The sequence below is a fragment of the Pseudophryne corroboree genome, chromosome 1 (assembly GCF_028390025.1).
Source record: "Pseudophryne corroboree isolate aPseCor3 chromosome 1, aPseCor3.hap2, whole genome shotgun sequence".
NCBI classification, from domain to species: domain Eukaryota; kingdom Metazoa; phylum Chordata; class Amphibia; order Anura; family Myobatrachidae; genus Pseudophryne; species Pseudophryne corroboree.
Genome location: NC_086444.1, coordinates 778,308,706 through 778,334,649, shown reverse-complemented (window position 1 = coordinate 778,334,649; position 25,944 = coordinate 778,308,706). Strand labels below are relative to the sequence as shown.

General features: G+C 43.0%; 1 protein-coding gene across 7 annotated transcripts in view; it reads left to right on the top strand.

Moving 5' to 3' along the window:
- LOC134910135 (NADP-dependent alcohol dehydrogenase-like) overlaps positions 1–25,944 on the top strand; it is a 465,879-nt gene that overhangs the window by 434,128 nt on the left and 5,807 nt on the right. For all 7 annotated transcript variants that reach the window (XM_063917876.1, XM_063917830.1, XM_063917821.1 and 4 more), the window contains one exon: positions 14,352–14,487. In XM_063917876.1, coding sequence (XP_063773946.1) covers positions 14,352–14,487 — 136 coding nt within the window. The remainder of the gene's footprint in view (positions 1–14,351; positions 14,488–25,944) is intronic.

Sequence of the window (25,944 nt, the reverse complement as noted above, 5' to 3'; positions counted from 1 at the left end):
TAGTAGAGACAAGCTGCCAGTGTCCACCAAAAGGGGAGAGTCCCAGCTTTTGGACTATACCATCAGAGAAACTCTATATGTGCCTATACACCTAAAGATTTTTCTTCCAATCTGGCTGGTTGGAATGAAAATCTTGTAATAGATGGGAGCAAATGACATGGATGGGAGCAAATGACAGTTGACCATTTCAAATGGTCAACTGCCATTTGCTCCCATCCATTACCAGATTTTCGTTCCAATCAGCTAGATTGGAAGATAAATCTTTAGGTGTTTGGGCACCTTACGTCAGACAGAACCCGAGATATCTGGCTGGGGAGAGCAATTAACATGTTTGGATGGGGACCACTGCTTAGAAGTCGACCGAGCGTCCTCGAGTCGGAACAGCTGGTTAGTGTAGGCGGCTTGTATCCTCAAACAGGGGCCAGAATGGCTCATTAATGGCAGTGGCTGATGTCCTTGTCCAAAGGCAGCGTTGGATGATGCTGTCTGACTGTGTAATGGGAGATGGCACTGCAGTGATGAACGGACCGCTGTCCTATATTGCATGCAGTGCTAGACGCGGCTAACAGACGCCATCCAGGGAGCCAGCGTTATAGTGATGGACCGGCACTGTAGAAATGGAAGGACCAGTAGATAGTCAGATACCCGGTGCTCAGAACTGTTGTAGAGAAGGAGTCCTAGATGCATTTCACCACTTACTGTGACTTTTTCCATAGGTAGTACTCCTTCTACTCAAAGTAGACCTTTTTATACGATGAATTCCACACACCTGTATTAATTCCAGGGGAGTGATTTTAATCAGATTCAATTTTCACCACACCTACATAGGATCTAAGAAACAAGTCTACAACTCAATATCAATATATGAATTCACTATAATTTAGTATACCCACAATCTTTTTAACTAGAGTCTAATATAATAGCAAAATATAAATTATAATAAAGAAATACAAATATACATAAATTAGTACATACAAACATACATAAAAAGAACCCCAGGGTGAAGATGCCTGATATAATTACTCATAGAATAAATGAACTCATATAATGGACAGTTTTAAGATTAACCTCTTCCTTACTATGCATTTCGTAATTTCTTAAATATATTGGCAAGACATAATATTGTCCATTATATTTAAATATTATTTCAATAAGAACTCTCCATAGTATAAGTTCATGAAGACAAAAATAAATAAATAAACATATTCGTACACCATAATTGTATTCCACATGATTACATTTTTACAGATTTTGTGTGTATACTGATATCCCCGTATTTTATACGATTCATCTAATGAATTAATAAAGCCATGATTATAATTATATTCCACCTGATTACACTTTCACATTTATACAATTTTTCCAAATCCTATGTATATACTAATATCCCCATATTTCATATAATTCATCTGATGATTATCTTGTAATTTCACAATGTAAAATGAAAATAGTGTACAGGAATTTGTGAGTCAGCTGACTTATCACAATATTTTGTTGACCAAGTGTATATTGGTCAACAATAATTATTAATAACTAGAAGAAGAGAATTATAAGATAACTAGAAGATGTGACCTATAGAACATTAACAACATTAAGATATATTAGGGATCTAACTCAATATACTCATTGAGTCCCTCTGGGACGAGGGTCCTCAATGTGTGGATCCAAAAGTTTTCAGGTAAACATAATTTCCTATACCTATCCCCCCCCTCTTGCAGTAGGTTTGATCCATTCAATCCCCATTAGAGTGAGACTCTTGGGGTTGCCAGTGTGATGTTCCACAAAATGTTTTGAGATTCCATTGACACAAGACTTCTTTATAATATTTCTTTTGTGCTCAAGGAATCAGATTTTTAGACTTCTCATAGTTCTACCGATGTAAATAAGGTCACAACTACATTGCAAGATGTAAATCACAAAAGAGGTTTTACAATTAATATAAGTTTTAATCTCAAATTGATCTTCAGTATTCAAGGAACTAAAATAGCTGATCTTATTGCTAATAATGAGGAATTATTTAGCCTTGTTCATTTGAGTAGCTGACAGTAGTGGTCATTCCGAGTTGATCGCAGCCAGCAACTTTTTGCTGCTGGTGCGATCAACTAATCCCCGCCTACGTAAAAGTAGACTAGCCCTGGACATACTTACCCTGTGCGACGATCTCAGCGATGATGAGGCCGGCTTTGGCGTCAGACATCTGCCCTTTGTTCTCCTGGACACACCAGCATTTTCCTTACCACTCCCCGAAAACGGCCGCCAAAGGACAGGTGATGCCCTGGAACGCCTTCCTTCTGTCAATCTTCTTGCGGGCGCCTTCGTAACCGGTGTCGTAGCCTTGCTCACCGCGCATGCGCATTCCAGACCCGTGTGCACCGCAGCGAAGAACCGCTGCATGCGAACGGGTTGGAATGACTCCCAGTATCTCAGACACTTTTACTTTGGGAACAGTAGGGCTTTAATTTACTCTTGAGCAAGGTTCAGCTGACAGGGCTATCTTATCCTTCCAGGATTTATTTAGGTTAACATAGTAAATTTGTTCAGGCTTCATTTTGCCTGGTTGGTACACTTTATAGTTAACCTCATTAACGGTCTCCCTGATCTCAAATGGAACTTGCACTTTAGCCAAAAACTTGCTTTCCACATTGGATGTCAAAACAAGAATTCTATTCCCAGGGGAAAATGTACGTACATGTCCCTTCCAGTTATATACTCTCTGATGTTCAATTAAACTTTTATAGGGTGTTGGATACCCTTCCCATGTCTCTTTATCAACATCTAGCAACCCTCTGGGATGTCTCCTATACAAAAGATCAAAAGGAGAGAATCCCATAGAAGACTAAGGCACGTCTCATACAGCCAGCATCAAATATGGCAAAAAGTAATCCCAATTTTTCCCATCCTTATCACCAACCATTTTCAGCATACTTTTTAAGGTTTTGTTGAACCTCTTTACCAACCCATTCATTTGGGGGTGATAAACTGAGGATCTCAGGTGAGAACCTTTAAATAATTTGCATTATTCCTTCATAATTCTAGACATAAAAGGGGTACCTTGGTCAGTCAAAATTTCTCTTGGTATTCCCACCCTAATAAAAACATGCACCATCCCCCTAGCTATTGTCTTGGTTGACATAGTGGTTGACATTACTGCATAATCTACTATTATGAGAATATACTGATGATCCTGGGCAGACTTTATCAAAATCCCAACCAGACCCATGGCTATACTGTTAAATGGGACCTTCATAACAGGCATGGGCACTAGGGGGCTTTTTTTTAATGGGGTCTGGGAGCATGATACTGGCACTCGGGAAGGAAGAACAATATTCAGACACATCTTATATACACCTTGGGCCAAAAGAACTACTGCAAAATACTCTCAGTGGTCTTTTCAGCCCCTAAGTATCCTGCTATGATGTGACCATGAGCTAGGTCCAACACTGTTCTCCTGTGATAAAGCTAAATATTTATCGTATATAAAACACTTTAAGAGGTCTAAGAACACTGTACGCTATCTACGTAAGAAGTACCGTAAGGGTACGCAAGTTGCGTAATGATCGCTCAACCGTAGTCGAGACGCTCAAGCGTCACGTTCGCTTACGGCCCAGAGATCACAGGCAGGCACGCTATTGGCTGCCGACTAACGTAATGATTCGCTATAGCGTAGCGGACGCTCGGGACCACGAGGAGATCACCAGCGGTGCAGACGCTTATAACGTTAAACCTTTATATCTATACCTTTAACAACGAAATATACAGTAAACCTTAGTGTGGTGACAGAGTGTAAGTGCAACCTGGTGTAACCTGATTAACTACAAAGCTGCTTGAGCGTCACCGACGCTCAGGGAATACTTAACACTATAAGAAATACACAGATACCTGGGCTTAGGGTCCAAAACCTATTATATGTATTATGACTATTATACTTGCAAAAGAATCACAGTACAAAGCATACACTACAATATAACATAGACTAACTAACCAGATAACTACACAGGAAATACCATACAATACAATACAATACAATCAAGGGAAAATAAGGGAAAAAGAGAGGAGAGAGAGATGGTTTACAATAACATCAAGACAATATGATTGCGGAGAAAACTTACGCACAAGGGGAAACGATCGCATGCGCCTCGATATCCAGCTCCCGATTATCAGCAATGAGAACCGTTGAAGAGAGTGAACTGGATATGGTCGGCCTGCCTATTTATGCCCCACACACAATGCAATTCAATGGTCCCTACAATCTTATTGTTCATTGGACACAGGAATTCGGCTTCGCATTATAACAAAAGGTCATAGGTTGATTCATACAGGTGGGCTGTGACTATTTCCAACAGCTCAGGTGGGAGGGAAACTGGGTTTCCCGCCGCATGGGTAATAAAGTGCAAATAAAGTAAATGTTCATAAACTTCTTATGTCCATAACTATTCGCACGAGCGATTGATCTGCTTCAAACCAACACCGGAATATTTCTAATTAAATATTCTTCCGATGGATACTAAACACCACTGTATTACTCCTGTCTGACCCTTCGTATCAAACAAAGAGGGATTTCTCTGTTCATGAACATTCTATATTAACCAAACTTGCAGAATCTATCAAAGGGACCATGATCTACAAAATACATTATATAGTGAAAATATGTAATGATTGAGTCGCACGCTACGATCGCATAAACTCTACCGTAAATACGCATACCATGCGCCTGCGGGTGCCCGCGACTGTGAGTATGCGCACGTACGGGAGAGCGTACGCATGCGCAGCACGGACCTGTGTGAGGTGCAAATATGGTAGTGTGCATAGAGATATTTTTCTGACTTTGACAGTCCACCCTTTGGCAGTCAACAATAACTGCCACTTCCTGAAAACATTTCAAAAGGAGAAAAATATATGTTAGGGGTTAATACATTTACATGGTTGGGTAAGGGAGGAGAGGAGATGGTAGGAAAAGGGTATGACCTAGTGAGATAGCAGAAGCATGTGTGTATGAATCCGTGCTTGGGGGTCATGTATCATCGTGCCGTACGTGTTTTAAATCAAGCTTCGAGGTATTGCGAAGTATACATGTGAATTCCTTCTTATCCCGTGGTACGGGTCTGTGGATGGGCTGTCAAACTTTACCGAGCTCTTTTTGGCTTTGGTTGTAACAAAATGGGGGAGCACATTTTAGTTGATGATACATGAATGGGGGAGATATGTGATTGCTGATATCTGTGCCTGTATTCCCTATCGACTATGTGTGTCATTACCTGAGGGTTGTAGAAATGAAGAAAAGACATAATTACGGTAAATGCGGTGGTATTCTATGTCAGGTAAATGTACAGTCGTCGATTGAGGTCTTGTTTGGTGTCTGTTGAATGCAGTCTTCTTTGTGCTTTTGCCCATAAGGTGCGAGCAAAAGCTGTCAATGTCCATAGATTTACAAAAGTGTTGGGCTAGCGTAATTTTAAAATTTCTAGGGAAACTGGGGATCCATGGCATAGTTCATCAAAAATCTGTGTATCAGGTTGTCAAACTTCTTCTTTAATCCCTCTGTTGTCTGTATATCGGCTCATCAAATTCCTCGTCCAAGTGGGTCTTTTTACCTTGGAGGAAACGGAAAAACAGGTGAAAGAAACGGACCGTAGAAATCGCATTTTCATCACATCATTGTTTCTACATTTGGGTCATAAATCAAGTCCATTGGAATTACAGTTTCCTCACTCCTTAAACTCATTACCCTAGTACGATGATTGCACCTCATTAAAGCCTGACCGCATCTAAATATCAAACCAATCGTTATGATAACACCTAAGATACATAGGAGAAACTTCCCAACATCCATTATAACTCCTTGGGCCCATTCTCCTAAACCGGAGAACCAATTTCGCGGGTTCAACCATGACACCCAACCAGTCAGCTCATTACCTACAGCAGCAAGAGTGAGATTGTGTTTTCGGCGAAATTCCCACTTCAATTGGAGAATATCGTCCATCTTTTGGTCTATGACCTCGACCGGATCCTCGGTGCTATTCGTGATATACGTGCAACACTTCACACCATACTGTGTTGCCAATGTAACACAATATCCGCCTGTCACTGCTGTGAGGTAATTAAGAACCATTCTATGCTGCACCAGTTCTGTTTTATAAGCTTGAAGTTCCCTACCAGTATATCTAAACGTGTCATCATACATTTCAGTGATATTATCTAACAAATTTGCGAGCGCCGATATGTATTTATAATTCAGCACTCCTCTAGCGGTGCGGGTGAAATCTAACGCAATTAAGAATTGAATCCCGGTGGATTCACTTATCAGATCAGAGGCCGGATGCTCTGTCTTCTCTATCAGGTGCCTTTTAACAACGTGCTCGTAATGGGTGTGAGTATAAGGAGCTTGGGCACCACGGTGTATGTCTTTCATTTTGTCATGTGACACAGTCATTACTTCAGGCAATACTTTTCCAATATAACACAATCCTTCAGAGTTTGGGGCAAGCCACTTGTACGCCTTTCTCCCGCATATGAAATATGCATCATCGGGGAGAACATATGGGACGGAGTAGGACATAACCATATTACACACCTTCCATGTGAAATCTCCTAACCCTAATTCTTCCATCTGCTTAGTACACGTATCAGGTTGTACGATATGTGCACAGTATCCTGGTGATACTTCTCCAACTCTCGTAATTCTATTTCCTAAGGTGTACCTATACCGGAAAGATTTTCCTCTACTTGCTATGTGGCGTACAAGCTCTGTATCTGTAGGCATTCTATCTGCTCTATGCGAAAAGGTCATGGTTTGGTTACTCCATGACACTTCCCAATTTCCCGGCTTTCTGGGATTGGAGATGTTGAAACATAATAGGGACCTATCCACGTGGTATTGGTGGAGCTTTAAACTAGGAGGACTGGAGATGTTAAACCTCCTGTCCACCGGTCTCCCACCACTTAACTCAAGTACCTCCCCTAACGTTAAAGGAAATGGTACTAGCCCTGATTTGCTATGACCCTGAGGTACTTGAGAGCATACCCAACAATCTGTTTTGTTTAACACATTACCCACTAAGGAGTGATAGTCACTCAATGGATGCCGGTCCATATGGATAATAAAACTGGATTGGCATTTCTTAATGCACCCGTCCTCAATGACATTGTTACAGAGCCTACAGATACAGTTTTCTTCAGCCAAAAATCCTTAAAAGAAAAATGTTTACAGATAACATGGCTGCTGGATCGTTTCCGGTACTCGCCTTTGCTTGGTGATTGGGTTGCTATTGGAAATTTACACCTCCGTCTCAGTCATCAGAACCTTTCTGGATCCTTTCTTGACCTCACTGGTACTCTCACCGAAACAGACTGCTCTGGTCAACATCAGGGTCAACATGAAAATCCATATCACAGTCTCTTGGGGCAAGTCCATCTTACAGGAGGAGAAAAGAAGAAATTTGTGAAGGGGGTATAAGAAAACAGTTTGTGGGGGAGAGAACTTGTTACGATAATAAGTTCTCTCGTCTTGTTGTTCTACTTGTTCTGCTGTCCTCTCAAAAGGTGCTGTCTCTTCAGTCTTCCAAATGAACATTCTGGTGATGCAACATTCCTTCCTAACCGACGATCTTTCTGTAAGGAGCGAAAATCTGGCATTACCATTGGTCCAACTGAGGGGTGACATACCATCTTTAAACCATGAAAACATGAGTGAGAAGAGAGAGAGAGAGTCAAAAAAACAAAAGAGAGGGAGAACGCTTCATGTGCATAACTCAACAACAAACAACAATAGGAAACGAGAAACGAAGCATTTTTATCAAACATTTTTCAACATTAAGAAAACATTGTTAGCATTATCAGGCTGTCATATCTACGTGTCTAATGGTCTCCTTGAACAGTCCCTCCCCACCAGCACCTGCATTACTCCACTGTTTGTATCTGGCCAGAAATACATTGTGGCGGATAGGTCATGCTGGGGTTTGGTAGACTTCTGCAAGGACCAAGTGGATATGCAATGTGTGAATTCTTACCAATAATCGTCAGAGATGGGGATAGAGAGAGAGAGAAAAACATTTTTCTTCACAAATACATTTACAACGTTTCACCTGGTCATTCCTGTGTCTTTAGTGAATGACCTCCCAATTTATTAACCGTTACCTCAGGCTTACCATCAGTCCTAATAATCACCTTTCCTGACTATATCTCATGGGTGTGGGCCAAAATTCTTCCTGTCTGATCTCTGATTATAATGGTGTGTGTTATAATTTTGCTCATTTCTTGGTCTAGGGGGTCTGACTTTATGTGGGTTATTACAGTTGCTGGCATAATGCCCTTCTCTTCTACAATGATAACAAATCCTTGGCTTTCTCCATGTGCTAGGGGCCTGGGATTCCGGTCGACTTGATGCATCCTCTAGTGCTTGGATGTTCAGTGCCATCAACCGCTCTCCCTGCGCTTCCCTGGTTCTTTGGATATTTCGGTCATGCTCGATAGCGGACTCTCTTAATGCCGCCACCGAGATACCTCTCCAATGTGGTATGGAAGTTTGTACCCTAATTTTTAGTGTGTCTTTTAAGTTGTTCATTAATACGGACACAGCTACCTCTCTGTGGTGTACATTAGTTTCAATGTCATCTATACCAGTGTACCTAGCCATATCCTGCAGAGCCCGGTGAAAATACTCTGATGCGGATTCACCTTCTTTTTGTTTTATTGTAAAGATTTTATTCCACTTTGCTACTGTAGGAAAATATTCTTTCAACTGTAGATTGATTCTTTTTACATTATCTTGGTTATACTCGTTTGTTAGTGGCACTTCCTCATCTAGCTTACAATCAGCGATAAATTTCAATGAATCATCATCGGGGGGTAAACATGCCCTCAAAACTGTCCTCCAATCTTTGTTATTTGGCTCTGCAGTGTGTCCTAGCACTCTAATGTATCTTTGACAAGCAACTAAGTCTTTCCTGGGATCAGGAAATTCAGACAGAATTGTTCTTAATTCTGTTCGGGAAAAGGGGCAGTACATGGCGATGTTCCTGACGGGGGTGACTCCTGAAGAGTCAGTTTTCCCATTTGGTATTGCAATTACCCTGACAGGATTAAGTCCAGTAACGTCATTCTGAATTGATTCTACAATATGAGGTACATTTGTTTGTGCGTAATGTATAATACCATACGTACCTGTGGACACGACCTCACCTGACCCTCCATTAGGGGGTTTGTTTACAGTCTTTACCGATTGGGTCGCGTCCACCTGGATGTCTTGTGTGATGGCTTCTGGAAGAGGTGCCAACATCGTTCTGGGTTCACTTTCTTGTTGGTGTTCCTGTGGAAAGTTTAACATGGGGTGCGACTTGCATGGGTTAATAGTTGTACATTCAACAGTATTACAATTAGCATTGTTACATGTATTACACTTATTCTTATCATCTATACTACAGTTGCTAAGAGCGTTTTTATTGTTCACCCTTGTGCTTTTCTCCGCAACCACAATCCCCTCCATTGCCATGTCTCTCCTCTCAAGATGAAAGTTAGGTATGTAAGTTACATTTCTTTGCATTTCACCTTCCTGTTGCCATAACTGTAAACAATCATAATGCTTGATTCGTCTCTTTGCTGATTTAATGAGACATATCCTTCTCCTTAAATTATGCAACACCTCTGAGTCAAAACTACCTATCCCGGGAAATGGTGCCTTATCACCCGCAGTCATTCGTGTCCATTCATCACAAAAGGTCTCAGTGTGGGGACCATATTTCCCCCACATTACTAACTGAGCAGACCCTTGGGGTCTGCAAGCTTCTGGAGTCTGAATCCTGACTGCCGACCGTCTCTGTATTGTGCACTTGGCTGCCATTGTGGACCTTTCTAACACAGAAAAACTTCCTAAAATGCACCAAACACAGAACTTCGTTGGAAATCCTTAAAGCTCTTCCACTGAACTTCTTCTGCTCCGGGTATCTCCGATCCGCCTTCTAGCAGACACGTGTAGCCGTTGCAGGCCCTATCTCTAGAGATTTTCCTGAGAAAATTCCCTTCACAAATCACGCTTGCATGTGCTCCCTACAACACGTATGAGGGCAAGATTTACGCATGGATATACGACCTCATATCACGTTGCGTTATTGGTCACACATACAACCGTGCGGTCCAATCGTACCACTTATAGACACTTGTTGCCCATAAATGGTAGGATCATTGGAGTCTCCCTACTGTGCTCCAAAACAGCCAGAGCGTAACACAACGAAAACTTTATCACACTCTGTTGCACGTTTTCACTTCAGGCCGTGCTCATAGATCACACAGATCACAAAGTCCACAAAGCGGGATTTAATACCGTTTTATCACATAGACCACAAAGTCCACAAAGCGGGATTCAATACACTCATACCGTTTTCAACCCACTATCATTCTTATAGTTTTCTGATCAGAAAAAAAATCATTTCCCGTAGTCTGATAGCTCTCCCCAGAGGTATTACAGTAAAGTAAGGTATTTAAACTAAGTTTTGGAAAACTGAAATCAATTTGTGCTATTTATCGCCTTGCGCAATTTACCACGTTGCGCTATTTATCGCCTGTTAAAATCAACTTGTGGTTTGAGTTACGTGGGCGTACACAGACGCTCCGTTGCGTAATATACGCTGCGTGCGTCGGCCTTTGGATTGCGTACGCAAGTCTTTGTTAGAGACACGTGTACGCAAAGCAAAGATCCACCGTAACACAATTTATACTTTTATCAATGTAGATTGATCCTTGATCATCTACCACACACCACACTGACTTCGCCTTATCTCCCAGGCAAAACTGTGTGTTTGTCTATACTTTAACTATATTACCTCTATTCTTAAACTATGAAATAACGGCAAATCTCTTTTAGCACGTTTATCAACTATAAACCTGGCAGACAGGAGAGTGATATACGAAAATACATAAATGAAAAAGAAATGCAGATATATATGTGTGCGTGCGTGTGTACGCAAGACAGAAAAATAAACAGTTTTAAAAGAGACTAGCGTTTTGCTCTTACCTCCGGTTCCCGGATTCCTTCAGCACCCTTTACTAAGAGAAGCAGACGCTTATCCCGTCAGCACTACGAGGGATACAACCTCCCGCCCTTTGCTGATGGATAATGTCTGCTGATCTACCTAGTGCAGATATGTGAAGGACTGGACGGCCCCCAATTGATAAAGCTAAATATTTATCGTATATAAAACACTTTAAGAGGTCTAAGAACACTGTACGCTATCTACGTAAGAAGTACCGTAAGGGTACGCAAGTTGCGTAACGATCGCTCAACCGTAGTTGAGACGCTCAAGCGTCACGTTCGCTTACGGCCCAGAGATCACAGGCAGGCACGCTATTGGCTGCCGACTAACGTAATGATTCGCTATAGCGTAGCGGACGCTCGGGACCACGAGGAGATCACCAGCGGTGCAGACGCTTATAACGTTAAACCTTTATATCTATACCTTTAACAACGAAATATACAGTAAACCTTAGTGTGGTGACAGAGTGTAAGTGCAACCTGGTGTAACCTGATTAACTACAAAGCTGCTTGAGCGTCACCGACGCTCAGGGAATACTTAACACTATAAGAAATACACAGATACCTGGGCTTAGGGTCCAAAACCTATTATATGTATTATGACTATTATACTTGCAAAAGAATCACAGTACAAAGCATACACTACAATATAACATAGACTAACTAACCAGATAACTACACAGGAAATACCATACAATACAATACAATACAATCAAGGGAAAATAAGGGAAAAAGAGAGGAGAGAGAGATGGTTTACAATAACATCAAGACAATATGATTGCGGAGAAAACTTACGCACAAGGGGAAACGATCGCATGCGCCTCGATATCCAGCTCCCGATTATCAGCAATGAGAACCGTTGAAGAGAGTGAACTGGATATGGTCGGCCTGCCTATTTATGCCCCACAAACAATGCAATTCAATGGTCCCTACAATCTTATTGTTCATTGGACACAGGAATTCGGCTTCGCATTATAACAAAAGGTCATAGGTTGATTCATACAGGTGGGCTGTGACTATTTCCAACAGCTCAGGTGGGAGGGAAACTGGGTTTCCCGCCGCATGGGTAATAAAGTGCAAATAAAGTAAATGTTCATAAACTTCTTATGTCCATAACTATTCGCACGAGCGATTGATCTGCTTCAAACCAACACCGGAATATTTCTAATTAAATATTCTTCCGATGGATACTAAACACCACTGTATTACTCCTGTCTGACCCTTCGTATCAAACAAAGAGGGATTTCTCTGTTCATGAACATTCTATATTAACCAAACTTGCAGAATCTATCAAAGGGACCATGATCTACAAAATACATTATATAGTGAAAATATGTAATGATTGAGTCGCACGCTACGATCGCATAAACTCTACCGTAAATACGCATACCATGCGCCTGCGGGTGCCCGCGACTGTGAGTATGCGCACGTACGGGAGAGCGTACGCATGCGCAGCACGGACCTGTGTGAGGTGCAAATATGGTAGTGTGCATAGAGATATTTTTCTGACTTTGACACCTGTATGGCTGGGGAACCACAAGTTGTTCTACCACATTCTCACCCCTTTTTGTCACTTGGTACATGAGCTCAGTGTGGAGGGCCATGTGTGGGAATGTAAGCCTGTTATCAGGATCTACTGGTTCACCATCATTGATAACTTCAAAATTTTCTCTGGCTCTTATCAAGGTGGGATCCCTTAAATGTTCTGATTCAAACAGATCCTTTCTCACGTCAAGATGAGGCATACTTTCAGCACCATCTACAGTTTATCCTTCCCTTGGCAGATACCTAATTGTATTCCTCATTATCTACTACTTCCCCAACCATACTATCAAAAGGACATTTGTCTGAGGGTTTTGAGGTCACATCTGTGGCCAGTATATCACCGGGATGGTCTCTTTATGCATTCTAGTCACAAAAAGATGCACAACACTAGCAGAGTTGCACTGGACCTGGCAGTTTATGTGCGCCAGGCAGAATCTTGTGATACATGGTGTACAGTATTGCGGCTAGATGTATGAGGACACATGCTTGAAACAGACTGTGGCACTGCAATTCCCAACCATGCTTTTGCTGCAGCTTGTTTCCTCTGCTTTTTTGCAGAAGCCACACTTTCAGTGCCCACCCCCTTACGTGCCGGGCCAACCCTGGTCTGGGCTTGGTGTAAAAGGGTCCCTGAAAAATAACCTAAGTCCAGTCACCCGGGAATCCAACCCAGGTAGCGAGCAGGGTTGGATCCAGGAAGGACCCTGGTAACAGGGCAGTGTAAATGAGTGACCCAGGTCTTGCAACCCAGGACCCATTACAAGCCTAAAGAGAGATGGGTCTCCAGCACTTTGAGAAGATATCATACTCAAGTGCCAGAGGAGAGAAGCACAGGCAATAACCAAGAAACAGCTTGCAGTGTAAGCAGGGGTTCAAGCTGCTGTGACGCAACTTGAAAACCATGTTCAATGATTCGGGCTTGACCCAGATTTTTGGTGTAAAAGGGAATCAGCTTCTCCTCCTCCAGCTGTCATGCTGCTCTCCAGTCTGCAGACAATAACTTCCATTCCTGTCTCCTCTCTCCAGCTGTCATTTCTTTTTCAAAATCATACTTATTAAAAAAAATGTTAGTGGCCCCTACTCCCTTTTCCAAAATGGACATATTCCAGTGGGAACTCATTAGTTATGAGAAGGCCATCATCAGAGTCACCTGTACAGTAATATTATACAACAGTGGGATATTATCTGTGGCTGGGACAGGTCTTTTATCTAATACACAAAACAGTGGGGTATCTAATTAGTCTTTAGGACAGTATTATTACTAGTAATGATATTACCCTTATCCAGAATTCAAAATCTTACATTTTTGGGTTCCCTACTGCAATAATGACACATATCTATATATATTATATATCTATATAATATATCGATATATACACATAATATATCATACATATGTCATTTTGTCAGTAGGGAACCAAAAATGTGGAATTTTGAATCTTGGTTAAGATATACTCAACCTCTGGTTTATTTCTACTGTGTCCATAAACCGTATTTAAAAAAAAAAAAAAAAGATATGTTCATGCATTTCAATGTTTTAGTTTAGTAAATCCTATTGAAGTCTACAGGAAAACATTTGTGGTGGGGTTATTTGCATGTTAACGGAAGACAATAAAGTGTCCTAGAAAAGAAGTGTGTGTATGAGCCCTTAAGTGTTTTAGGTAGTTGTTATGAATTGATGCAATGTACTGTACTAACTACAATGTGGTACCTCTAGACATCCATTCAGAATAGATGTGTTTATAAAAAATAATACATATTGTTCTTGTATTCTTTCTTCTAGGGTGGATTGCTGAAGATCTCCCAAAGATGGTAACTGATTACCTGAATAAAAAAATCAATATTGATCACTTAGTAAGCAACACACTGTCATTGGATAAAATCAATGATGCCTTTGACCTGCTCCACAGCGGAACAGGGTATGTATTTATTAAGAAAATATCAGTTTATACTATACACAGTTTAAAAAATAAATATATATATGCAAACAACGGGTAGAACGGCTACATATATTAACACACACACATATATATATATATATATATATATATATATATACACTGCTAAAAAAAATAAAGGAAACACTTAACCAATGCAATGTAACTCCAAGTCAATCACACTTCTGTGAAATCAAACTGTCCACTTAGGAAGCAACACTGATTGACAATCAATTTCACATGCTGTTGTGCAAATGGAATAGACAACAGGTGGAAAATATAGGCAATTAGCAAGACACCCCCAATAAAGGAGTTGTTCTGCAGGTGACCACAGACAACTTCTCAGCTCCTATGCTTTCTGGCTGATGTTTTGGTCACTTTTGAAAGCTGGCGGTGCTTTCACTCTAGTGGTAGCATGAGACGGAGTCTACAACCCACACAAGTGGCTCAGGTAGTGCAGCTCATCCAGGATGGCACATCAATGTGAGCTGTGGCAAGAAAGTTTGCTGTGTCTATCAGCGTAGTGTCCAGAGCATGAAGGCGCTACCAGGAGACAGGCTAGTACATCAGGAGACGTGTAGGAGGCCGTAGGAGGGCAACAACCCAGCAGCAGGACCGCTACCTCCGCCTTTGTGCAAGGAGGAACAGGAAGAGCACTGCCAGAGCCCTGCAAAATGACCTCCAGCAAGCCACAAATGTGCATGTGTCTACTCAAACGATCAGAAACAGTCTCCATGAGGGTGGTATGAGGGCCCGACGTCCACAGTTGGGGGTTGTGCTTACAGCCCAACACCGTGCAGGATGTTTGGCATTTGCCAGAGAACACCAAGATTGGCAAATTCGACACTGGCACCCTGTGCTCTTCACAGATGAAAGCAGGTTCTCACTGAGCACATGTGACAGATGTGACAGAGTCTGGAGACGCCAAGGAGAACGTTCTGCTGTCTGCAACATCCTCCAGCATGACCGGTTTGACAGTGGGTCAGTAATGGTGTGGGGTGGCATTTCTTTGGGGGGCCACACAGCCCTCCATGTGCTCGCCAGTGGTAGCCTCAGCCCCCTTGTGAGACCATATGCTGGTGGGGTTGACCCTGGGTTCCTCCTAATGCAGTGCTTAAAGTGGTCCTAGAGAGGTGGTGGAACTCACCCCCCTCCCCACGGTGCCCATGAAATAAAGGTATTGCGCGCGCCGTAGGCGCGCGCAGCAAAAAGGGGGTGTGGTCTCAAAAAGAAAGGGGCGTGGTCACACAATAGTAATAATGGCCACAGTAGTAGTACCCAAGTGGAAATTTTGAAGTGGGGGTATGGAAAAGTGAAGGGTGCAATTATGTGCGCGCCGAAGGCGCGCGCACTCCTGACAAGGGGGCGTGGCCACGCAAAAGGGGGCGTGCCCTTCAGTGTAGTTTACCACACCATATACCCCTTATACACATTATGCACCACAATAGTAGGACCCCTTTCACATTATAGCTCACAGTATGAGCCGAAATTCACATTTATACCACACAGTATGAACCACATTCATATTACACCACACAGTATGAGCCAAATTCACATTACACCACACAGTATGTGCCAAATTCACATTACACCACATGGTATGAGCCGAAATTCACATTACACCACACAGTATGAGCCGAAATTCACATTACACCACACAGTATGAGCCGAAATTCACATTATAGCACACGGTATGAGCCAAAATTCACATTATAGCACACAGAATGAGCCAAAATTCACATTATAGCACAGAGAATGAGCCGAAATTCACATTATAGAGTGACAGAGTGACAGGGAGAGTGACAGCAGGGACATGGAAAGTGACAGCAGGGATATGGAAAGTGACAGCAAGGGAATACAGTAGGGACTAGGGAGAGAGAAAGGCAGCAGGTTAGATTACCTGTTTAGCAGCGGCGGTGGTCTGCGGTGCTGTGGATGAGTAGGCTGTGGTAGGCGTGACGTGGAGGCTGTGGGCCTCGGAGATAGTGCGGCGGAGGAGGCTGTGGGTGCGCAGAGGTCCGAGGGCGGGGCGGCAGAAGAGGCTGAGGGCGGCTGCAGTGGATCTGGAACCAGGCTGGCTTTATTATCCCTGCCGCCGCATCGAGCTCCTGTGACCACGGCGCTAATATTTCAAAACTGCTGCGGACCGGCAGCCAATCAGCGACAGATTTTAACTAGTAGTGCCGCGGTCACAGAAGCTCGATGCAGCGGCAGGGATAATAAAGCCGGCCTGGTCCCAGATCCGCTGCAGCTGGGAGTCTGGAACCTGGGCTTCCAGTGCGGCGGCGATGGTAGGGGCGGAGCGACGGAGGGCGGACCGGGAACGCAGCTTCTTTGTCGGCCCATACAGTAATGCCCCCAGCAGTAGCATCCCTTATACAATGCCCACAGTAGTAGTGCCCCTTATGCAATGCCCCCAACAGTAGTGCCCCTTATGAAGTGCCCCCTTTACAATGCCCTCATTAGCTGTGCACCCCATCAGTAATGCCCTTAATGGTAATGCCCCTGTGTAGTATTGCCCCTAGTCGTTTAGCCCCTGTAGTTTAGCCCCAGTAGTCATGCCCATACTGGTAATGCCCCTGCAGTTATGACCCCAGCAATTTACCCCCCCCCTCTAGTTTAGCCTCTGAGTGGTAATGCCCCCAGTAGTTTTGACCTCATGTAGTTTGCCCCATGTAGTTTAGCCCCCAGTGGTAATGCCCCCTGCAGTTGTGCCCCCAGTTGTTTAGCCCCTGTAGTTTAGCCCCCATGTAGTTTGCCAAAGTTAGTAATGTCCCCAGTAGTTTGCCCCCTTGTATGTAGTTATACCCCCAGTAGTTTAGCTCCTGTAATTATGCCCCCTTGTAGTTTAGCCCCCAGTAGTAATGCTGCCAGTAGTTTGCCCCTTTGTAGCTTGCCCCCTTGTAGTAATGCCCCCAGTAGTTTGCCCCTTGTAGTTTGCCCCAGCAGTAAAGCCCCCCAGTACTAGAGCCCCCCAGTAGTTTGCCCCTCTGTAGTTTGCCCCAGTAGTAAAGGCCCCCAGTAGTTTGCCCCCAGTACTAGAGCCCCCCAGTAGTTTGCCCCTCTGTAGTGACAATGCTAAATTCCTTTGTCGTATAAACAACCCTTTATGAAGTCTAAGAACACTGTACGCTGTTTACTTAAGAAGTACCGTACGGGTACGCTGGTTGCGTAACGATCGCTCCGCCGTAGGCGAGACGCTCAAGCGTCACGTTCGCTCACGGCCCAGCGATCACAGGACAGCACGTTAAGGGCTATGACTAGAGTAATGATTCGCTATGGCGTAGCGGACGCTCGAGACCACGAGGAGATCACCAGCGGCGCAGACGCTCACAACGCTATACCTTTATGTCTAAACCTTATACCAATGAAATACACAGAATACCTTAATGTGAATACAGGGTGTAAGTGCAACCTTGTGTAACCTGACTAACTACAAAGCTGCTTGAGCGTCACCGACGCTCAAGTGAACACTTAACACTATAGGAAATACACAGATACTGGTTTAGGGTCCAAAGCCTATTAACTGTATTATATCTAATATACTTGTAAAAGGGGATAACAGTACAAATGATACACTACAATATAACAGAGACTTCCTAACCAAAATACAATACTATCTAATACAATTCAATACTAGTCTAGGGGAGATGTGAGAGAAAAGAGAAAGGAGAGAGAGAGAGAGAAATGGAGAGAGATGAGAGAAATTGGCTCACAGTAAGACAATGATTACGGAGAGAAACTTACGCACAAGGGGAAACGATCGCATGCGCCTGGACATCCAGCACCCGATTTTCAGCAATGAGAACCGTTGAAGAGTGAGAGCTGGATGTGGTCGGCCTGCCTATTTATGCTCCACACACAATGCAATCTCATAGTCCCTACAATCCCATTGTCCATTGGACGTCGGAATCCGGCCCTGTATCATAACAAAAGGTCATAGGTTGATTCATACAGGTGGGCTGTGACGATTTCAAACAGCTCAGGTGGGTGGGGAACTAGGTTTCCCGCCGCATACCTGAGTATGAGTAAATAGTAGAAATGGACATAAACTTCTTATGTCCATAACTATTCGCACGAGCGATTAATACGCTCCAAACCAACACCGGAATATTGCTAATTAAATACTCTTCCGATGGGTACCAAACACTGCTGCATGACTCCTGTTAGACCCTTCCTACAATACAAAGAGGGATTCCTCAGCTCAGGGACATTCTATGTTAACCAAACTTTCAGAATCTATCAAAGGGATCATGATCTACAAACTACATTAATTGTGAAAATATGTAACGAATGAGTCGCACGCTACGACTACATAAACTCTACCGTAAATACGCATACCGTGCGCCCGCGGGTGCACGCTATTGCGGGTATGCGCCTTCACGGGAGAGCGTACGCATGCGCAGCGCGGACCAGTGTGCGGTGCAAATATGGCAGTGTGTATGGGGATATTTTTCTGACTTTGACAGTCCACCCTTTGGCAGTCAATAATAACTGCCACTTCCTGAAAACATTTCAAAAGGAGAAAAATATATGTCAGTGGTTAATTCATTTCCATGGTTGGGTGAGGGAGGAGAGAGGAGTAGGTGTGAAGAGGGTATGACCTAGTGAGAAAGCAGAAGCATGTGTGTATGAGTCCATGTTTGGAGGGTCATGTATCATCGTGCCGTACGTGTGGTAAATCAAGCTTCGAGGTATTGCGAAGTATACATTTGAATTCCTTCTTATCCTGTGGTACAGGTCTGTGGATGGGCTGTCAAACTTTACCGAGCTCTTTTCGGATTTTGAACAAAATGGGGAGCACATTTTAGTTGATGATACATGAATGGGGGGATATGTGATTGCTGATATCTGTGCCTGTATTCCCTATACTATGTGTGTTATTACCTGAGGGTTGTAGAGATGAAGGTGAAGAACACTTATGGAAAATGCAATGATATTCTATGTCAGGGAAATGTACATCTGTCGTTGAAGTTGTGTTCGGTATCTGTTGAGAGTCGTCTTCTTTGCGCTGTATTGCTCCTTGGGCATGAGCAAATAGCTTTGTCAGAGCCATCGGATTTACAAAAAATGTTGGGCTAGCGTGAGTTTAAAAATACTAGGGAAACTGGGGATCCATGGCAAAGTTCATCAAGTGTCCATATCATAGGTTGTCAAAACTTCATCTTTGGTGCTTGTCTGTTGTCTGTATAGCGTCTCGTCAACTTCCTCGTCCAAGGGGGTCTTCGTATCTTGGAGAAAAGCAGAAAAACAGGTGAAAGAAACGGACCGTATAATCGCATTTTCATCACATCATGGTTTCTATCATTGGGTCATAAATCAAATCCAGGTTAATTACAGTTTCCTCACTCCTCAAACTCATCACTCTTGTACTTTGTTTGCACCTCATTAAAGCCTGCCCGCATCTAAATATCAATCCAATAAATATAACAACACCTAAGATACATAGTAGAAACTTTCCAACATCCATTATGACTCCTTGAGCCCAGTCTCCTAAACCGGAGAACCAATTTCGCGGGTTCAACCATGACACCCAACCAGTCAGCTCATTACCTACAGCAGCAAGGGTGAGATTGTGTTTTCGACGAAATTCCCACTTCAATTGGAGAATATCGTCCATCTTTTGGTCTATGACCTCTACCGGATCCTCGGTGCTATTTGTGATATACGTGCAACACTTTATGCCGTACTGTGTTGCCAATGTAACACAATATCCGCCTGTTACTGCTGTAAGATAATTAAGAACCATCCTATGCTGAACTAGTTCTGTTTTGTACGCTTGAAGTTCTCTTCCAGTGTATCTGAACGTGTCATCATACATTTCAGTGATATTATCTAGCAAATTGGCGAGTGCGGAAATGTATCTATAATTCATCACTCCTCGAGCGGTGCGAGTGAAATCTAACGCTACCAGAACCTGAATCCCGGTGGATTCATGGATAAGATCAGAGGCCGGATGCTCTAACCTTTCTGACAGTTGTCTTTTAACTCGGTGCTCGTAATGAGTGTGAGTATAAGGAGCTTGGGCACCACGGTGTATGTCCTTCATTTTGTCATGTGTAACAGTCATCACTTCAGGCAATACTTTTCCAATATAACACAATCCTTCAGAGTTTGGGGCAAGCCACCTGTACGCCTTTCTCCCGCATATGAAATATGCGTCATCGGGGAGAACATAAGGGACGGAGAAGGACATTACCATGTTACAAACCTTCCAGGTGAAATCTCCTGACCCTAATTCTTCCATCTGTTTAAGGCACGTATCAGTTTGTACGATATGTGCACAGTATCCTGGTGATACCTCTCCAACTCTAGTAATCCTATTTCCTAAGGTATATCGATACCGGAAAGATTTTCCTCTACTGGCTATGTGGCGTACAAGCTCTGTATCTGTAGGCATTCTATCTGCTCTGTGTGAAAAGGTCATGGTAAGGTTGCTCCATGACACTTCCCAATTTCCCGGCTTACGGGGATTGGAGATATTAAAACATAAGAGGGACCTATCCACATGGTATTGGTGGAGCTTCAAACTAGGAGGGCTGGAGATGTTAAACCTCCGGTCCACCGGTCTCCCACCACTTAGCTCAAGTACCTCCCCTACCGTTAAAGGAAATGGTACTAGCCCTGATTTGCTATGCCCTTGAGGTACTTGAGAGCATACCCAACAATCTGTTTGGTTTAACACGTTACCCACTAAGGAGTGATAGTCACTCAATGGATGCCGGTCCATATGGATATTAAAACTGGATTGGCATTTCTTTATGCATCCATCTTCAACCAGGTTATCACAGAGCCTACAGATACAGTCTTTCTTTTTGAACTAACAATCCTTCAAAGAAAATGTTTACAGATAACATGGTTGTTAGATCGTGCCCGGTACTCGCCTTTGCTTGGTGATTGGGTTGCTATTGGAAATTTACACCTCCGTCTCAGTCCTTAGAACCTTTCTGGATCCTTTCTCGACCTCACTGGTACTCTCACCGAAACAGACTGCTCTGGTCAACTTCCTGGTTAACGGGAAAATCCATATTGCAGTCTCTTGGGGCAAGTCCATCTTACAGGAGGAGAAAAGAAGAAATTTGTAAAGGGGGTATAAGAAAACAGTTTGAGGGGGGGGAGAGAACTTGTTACGATAATAAGTTCTCTCGTCTTGTTGTTCTTCTTGTTCTGCTGTCTTCTCAAAGGTGCTGTCTCTCAGTCTTCCAAACGAACATTCTGGTGATGCAATGTTCATTCCCAACCGACGATCTTTCTGTTAGGAGCAAAAATCTGGCATTACCATTGGTCCAACTGAGGGGTGACATACCATCTTTAAACCATGGAAACATGAGTGGGAAGAGAGAGAAAGCACAAAAAAAAACAAAAGAGATAGAGAACAATTCATGTGCATATATACATTACATAACTCGACAATAACCATCAATAAGAAAAGAGAAACAAAGCATTTTTAAACATTGTCAACATTAAGAAAACATTGTTAGCATTAGAAAATCATTGTCAGACTTATTAGGCTGTCATATCTATGTGTCTAATGGTCTCCTTGAGCAGTCCCTTCCCACCAGCACCTGCATTACTCCACTGTCTGTATCTGGCCAGAAATACATTGTGGCGGAGGTCATGCTGGGGTTTGGTAGACTTCTGCAAGGACCAAGTGGATATGCAATGTGTGAATTCTTACCAATACTAGTCAGAGATGGGGATAGAGAGAGAGAGAAAAAAAAACATTTTTCACAAATACATTTACAACTTTTCACCTGGTCATTCCTGTGTCTTCAGTGAATGACCTCCCACTTCATTAACCGTTACCTCAGGCTTGCCTCCATTCCTAATAATCACCTTTCCTGCCTATGTGATCCCTGATTATAATGGTGTGTATTGTAATTTTGCTCATTTCTTGGTCTAGGGGGTCTAACTTTATGTGGGTTATTACAGTTGTTGGCATAATGCCCTTCTCTTCTACAATGGTAACAGATCCTTGGCTTTCTCCGAGTGTCAGTGAACTGGGGTCTTGGCTGATTTGATGCCTCCTCAAACGCTCGGATGCTCATCATCATCAACCGTTTCCCCTGTTCTTCCCTGATTCCTTGGTTTTCATGATTATGGTGTTGTCTTTCTCTTGATCTACAATCTCTTGCAAAGTGTCCCTTTTTATGACAATTGTAACAGACTTCCATATCTGGATTTCTCACAGGGGTGTGGGGCTTTTGTTGGGGTGGTCTTGTGTTTTGGGCCTGTATATTTGCTGCCATTAACTCATCTCTTTGTGACTCTCTGTATCTGGTGATATTCTGATCATGATTGATGACGGCCTCTCTTAGTGCGGTCACCGAGATATCTCTCCAGTTTGGGTTGGTGGTCTGTACCCTTGTTTTTAATTCATCTTTTAAACCATTCATTAATACCTTAACCGCTATTCCTTTATGTTGTGCATTTGTCTTGATGTCTGCGATCCCAGTGTTTCTAGCCATTATTTGCAGTGCTCGATTGAAATAATTAGAAACATTTTCCCTTTCGTTTTGCCTTATGGAGAGAATGTCATTCCACTTGACAGCAGCTGGGAAATATATTCCTAACTGTCGGTTAATCTGCCTAATACATTCCTGATTGTGTTCTTCCATACAAGGTACCTCCGTGTTTAATTTACAATCAGCAATGAATTTTTCAGGGTCAACACTGGAGGGCAAACATGCCCTCAGCACTGTCCGCCATTCTTTGTTGGTGGGTTCTGTGGCGTTTCCTAGTTCTTTAATAAACTTTTGACATTTGACTAGATTTTTCCTAGGATCAGGAAATTCAGACACAATTGATCTCAATTCGGTCCGGGACCAGAGACAGCGCATTGCACTGTCCTTGACGGGAATGATTCCCTGATCGTCAGTCTTCCCATTGGGGACTGAGATCACCCTGGCCAGATCGAGCTCAGTTACATCATCTTGTGTTGGTCTTATATTTTGGGGTATATCTGTTTGTGCGTGATATGAAACATTGTACGTACCTGTGGACACGACCTCACCTGACCCTCCGTTAGGGGGTTCGATTATTGCCTTTACCAATTTGGTCGCGTCCACCTGGATGGCTTTTGTGATGGTTGCTGGAAGAGGTGCTGACATCGTTCTGGGCTCACTTTCTTGTTTGTATTCCTGAGGGAAGTTTGACATGGGGTGCAACTTGCATAGGTTAATAGTTGTACATTCAACAGTATTACCATAATCATTGTTACAGTTATTACACTTATTCTTATAATCTATACTACAGTTGCTAAGAGCGTTTTTATTGTTCAACCTTGTGCTTTTCTCCGCAACCATAATCCTCCCCGATGCCATGTCTCTCCTCTCAAGATAAGATTCAGAAAAGTCAATTGAATCTCTTTGTAATTCACCTTCCTGTTGCCCTAACTGCACATAATCATAATGTTTACTTCGTCTCTTTGTTGGTTCAATGAGACATATCCTCCTCCTTAAATTTTGTAACACTTCTGGACTGAAGCTACCTATTCTTGGGACTTTGTCCCTGTCTTGTACAGTCATTCTCTCCCATTCATCACATAAAGATTCTGTGTGACTTCCGTATTTTTCACACATGATGTACCTTGCCGACCCAACGGGTCGGTTCTCTGAATCAACCCGAACCGAGGTTGATCGCCCCCTACCTGAACAACTGGCCCCCATAATCTGCAGGTGTTGCTTATTCCTCCTTGGATCTTTATATCAAGGTTTTCAGCGAACCCTTACAAACAAACCAAGATGTCCTGGGCAGGCCGGCGGTGGCGGTTTACCAAGTACCCCACTTACTTCTCGCCCACGTTGGCCAGTACTGCAATCACTGTAACCAGAGCTGCTGTACCCAACCCAGGGCCCCTGTGAACCTTCTGTGTACTGGAACATATGAGGGTTACCCGAAGGACACTTACTCTTTCCAGTAAAGTTGGGGTTGTTAGATAGTTCCTGAGTGACCAGCGAACTTCCCTTTAAAAATAAAAAATTACACAAATCACGTCAGAATGTACAAATAGCGTTTGTGACCACTTTACTCTAATGGTATTAGGTCAGATTACTAACTACTGCACACAATTACGTGCGGTCCAATCGTTCAGTACATAAGCACTACTTGTCATGTACTGAAAGATCAATGGAATCGATGTTTCCGGCCGCGATTCCTTCAGCAAGAGCTTATGGCCTATATGGGTTCTGCACCAACACCCCAGGCGTTGTGCCTCTTGTACCTTTATAGCGGACCTCTTTGTCTATTTTACCTGTTACCTTATGACCTCCTGGTCTGTTACCGTCTGTTAATGACCTCCTGGTCTGTTACCTTATGACCTCCTGGTCTGTTACCGTCTGTTAATGACCTCCTGGTCTGTTACCTTATGGTCCGCTATACTCTAATGCTCAAATATTATTTAACCAGGGATGCCTCCCTAGCCACCGTATATGTCACTTACACGTATGTCCTTTGACGAGTACCCGACTTTCCTTTTGGTTCAACCTCTAAGTTATATAAACTTATGTGATAAAAACACACTCACTCAACACATGTACACTTTGTTTCTATATCTATTTCTGCGCAGAAATTTTTTTTTCAGCCCAGCAGTGTTACCAATTTGGAGCAGGATCTGTTAGACTAAATTTCAGATTTTTCCAAAAATAGATTTGCGTTATTTACCGCGTCGCGTTATTTATCGCCTTTGCGCTAATTATCGCTTTGCGCTAATTCAACTTTTCGTGACTTGAGCTACGTGGGCGTAACCGGACGCTACGTTGCGTAACGTACGCTGCGTGCGTCTGCCTTTGGATTGCGTACGCAAGTCTTTTGTTAGGGACACGTGTACGCAAAACAAAGATCCACCGTAACACAATTTCTACCTTTATCAATGTAGATGATCCCTGATCATCTACCGCACACCACACTGACTGCCTTATCTCCCAGACAAGCCGTGTATTGGTCTATACTTTAACTATTACCTCTACTATGAAATAACAGCAAATCTCTTTTAGCACTTTCTATCAACTATAAAAATTGGCAAACAGGAATAGTGATATACGAAATTTGAAAAAGAAATGCAGATAAATGTATGCGTGCGTGTATACGCAAGACAGAAGAGAAATAAAACAGTTTTAAAAGACACAAGCGTTTTGTTCTTACTTCCGGTTCCCGGATTCCTTCAGCACTCTTTATCTAAGCGAAGCAGACGCTTATCCCGTCAGCACAGCGAGACAACCTCCCACCCTTTGCTGGGGGATAATGTCTGCTGATCTACCTAGTGCAGATATGAGAAGGATAGGACGAGTCCCCAATTGACAATGCTAAATTCCTTTGTCGTATAAACAACCCTTTATGAAGTCTAAGAACACTGTACGCTGTTTACTTAAGAAGTACCGTACGGGTACGCTGGTTGCGTAACGATCGCTCCGCCGTAGGCGAGACGCTCAAGCGTCACGT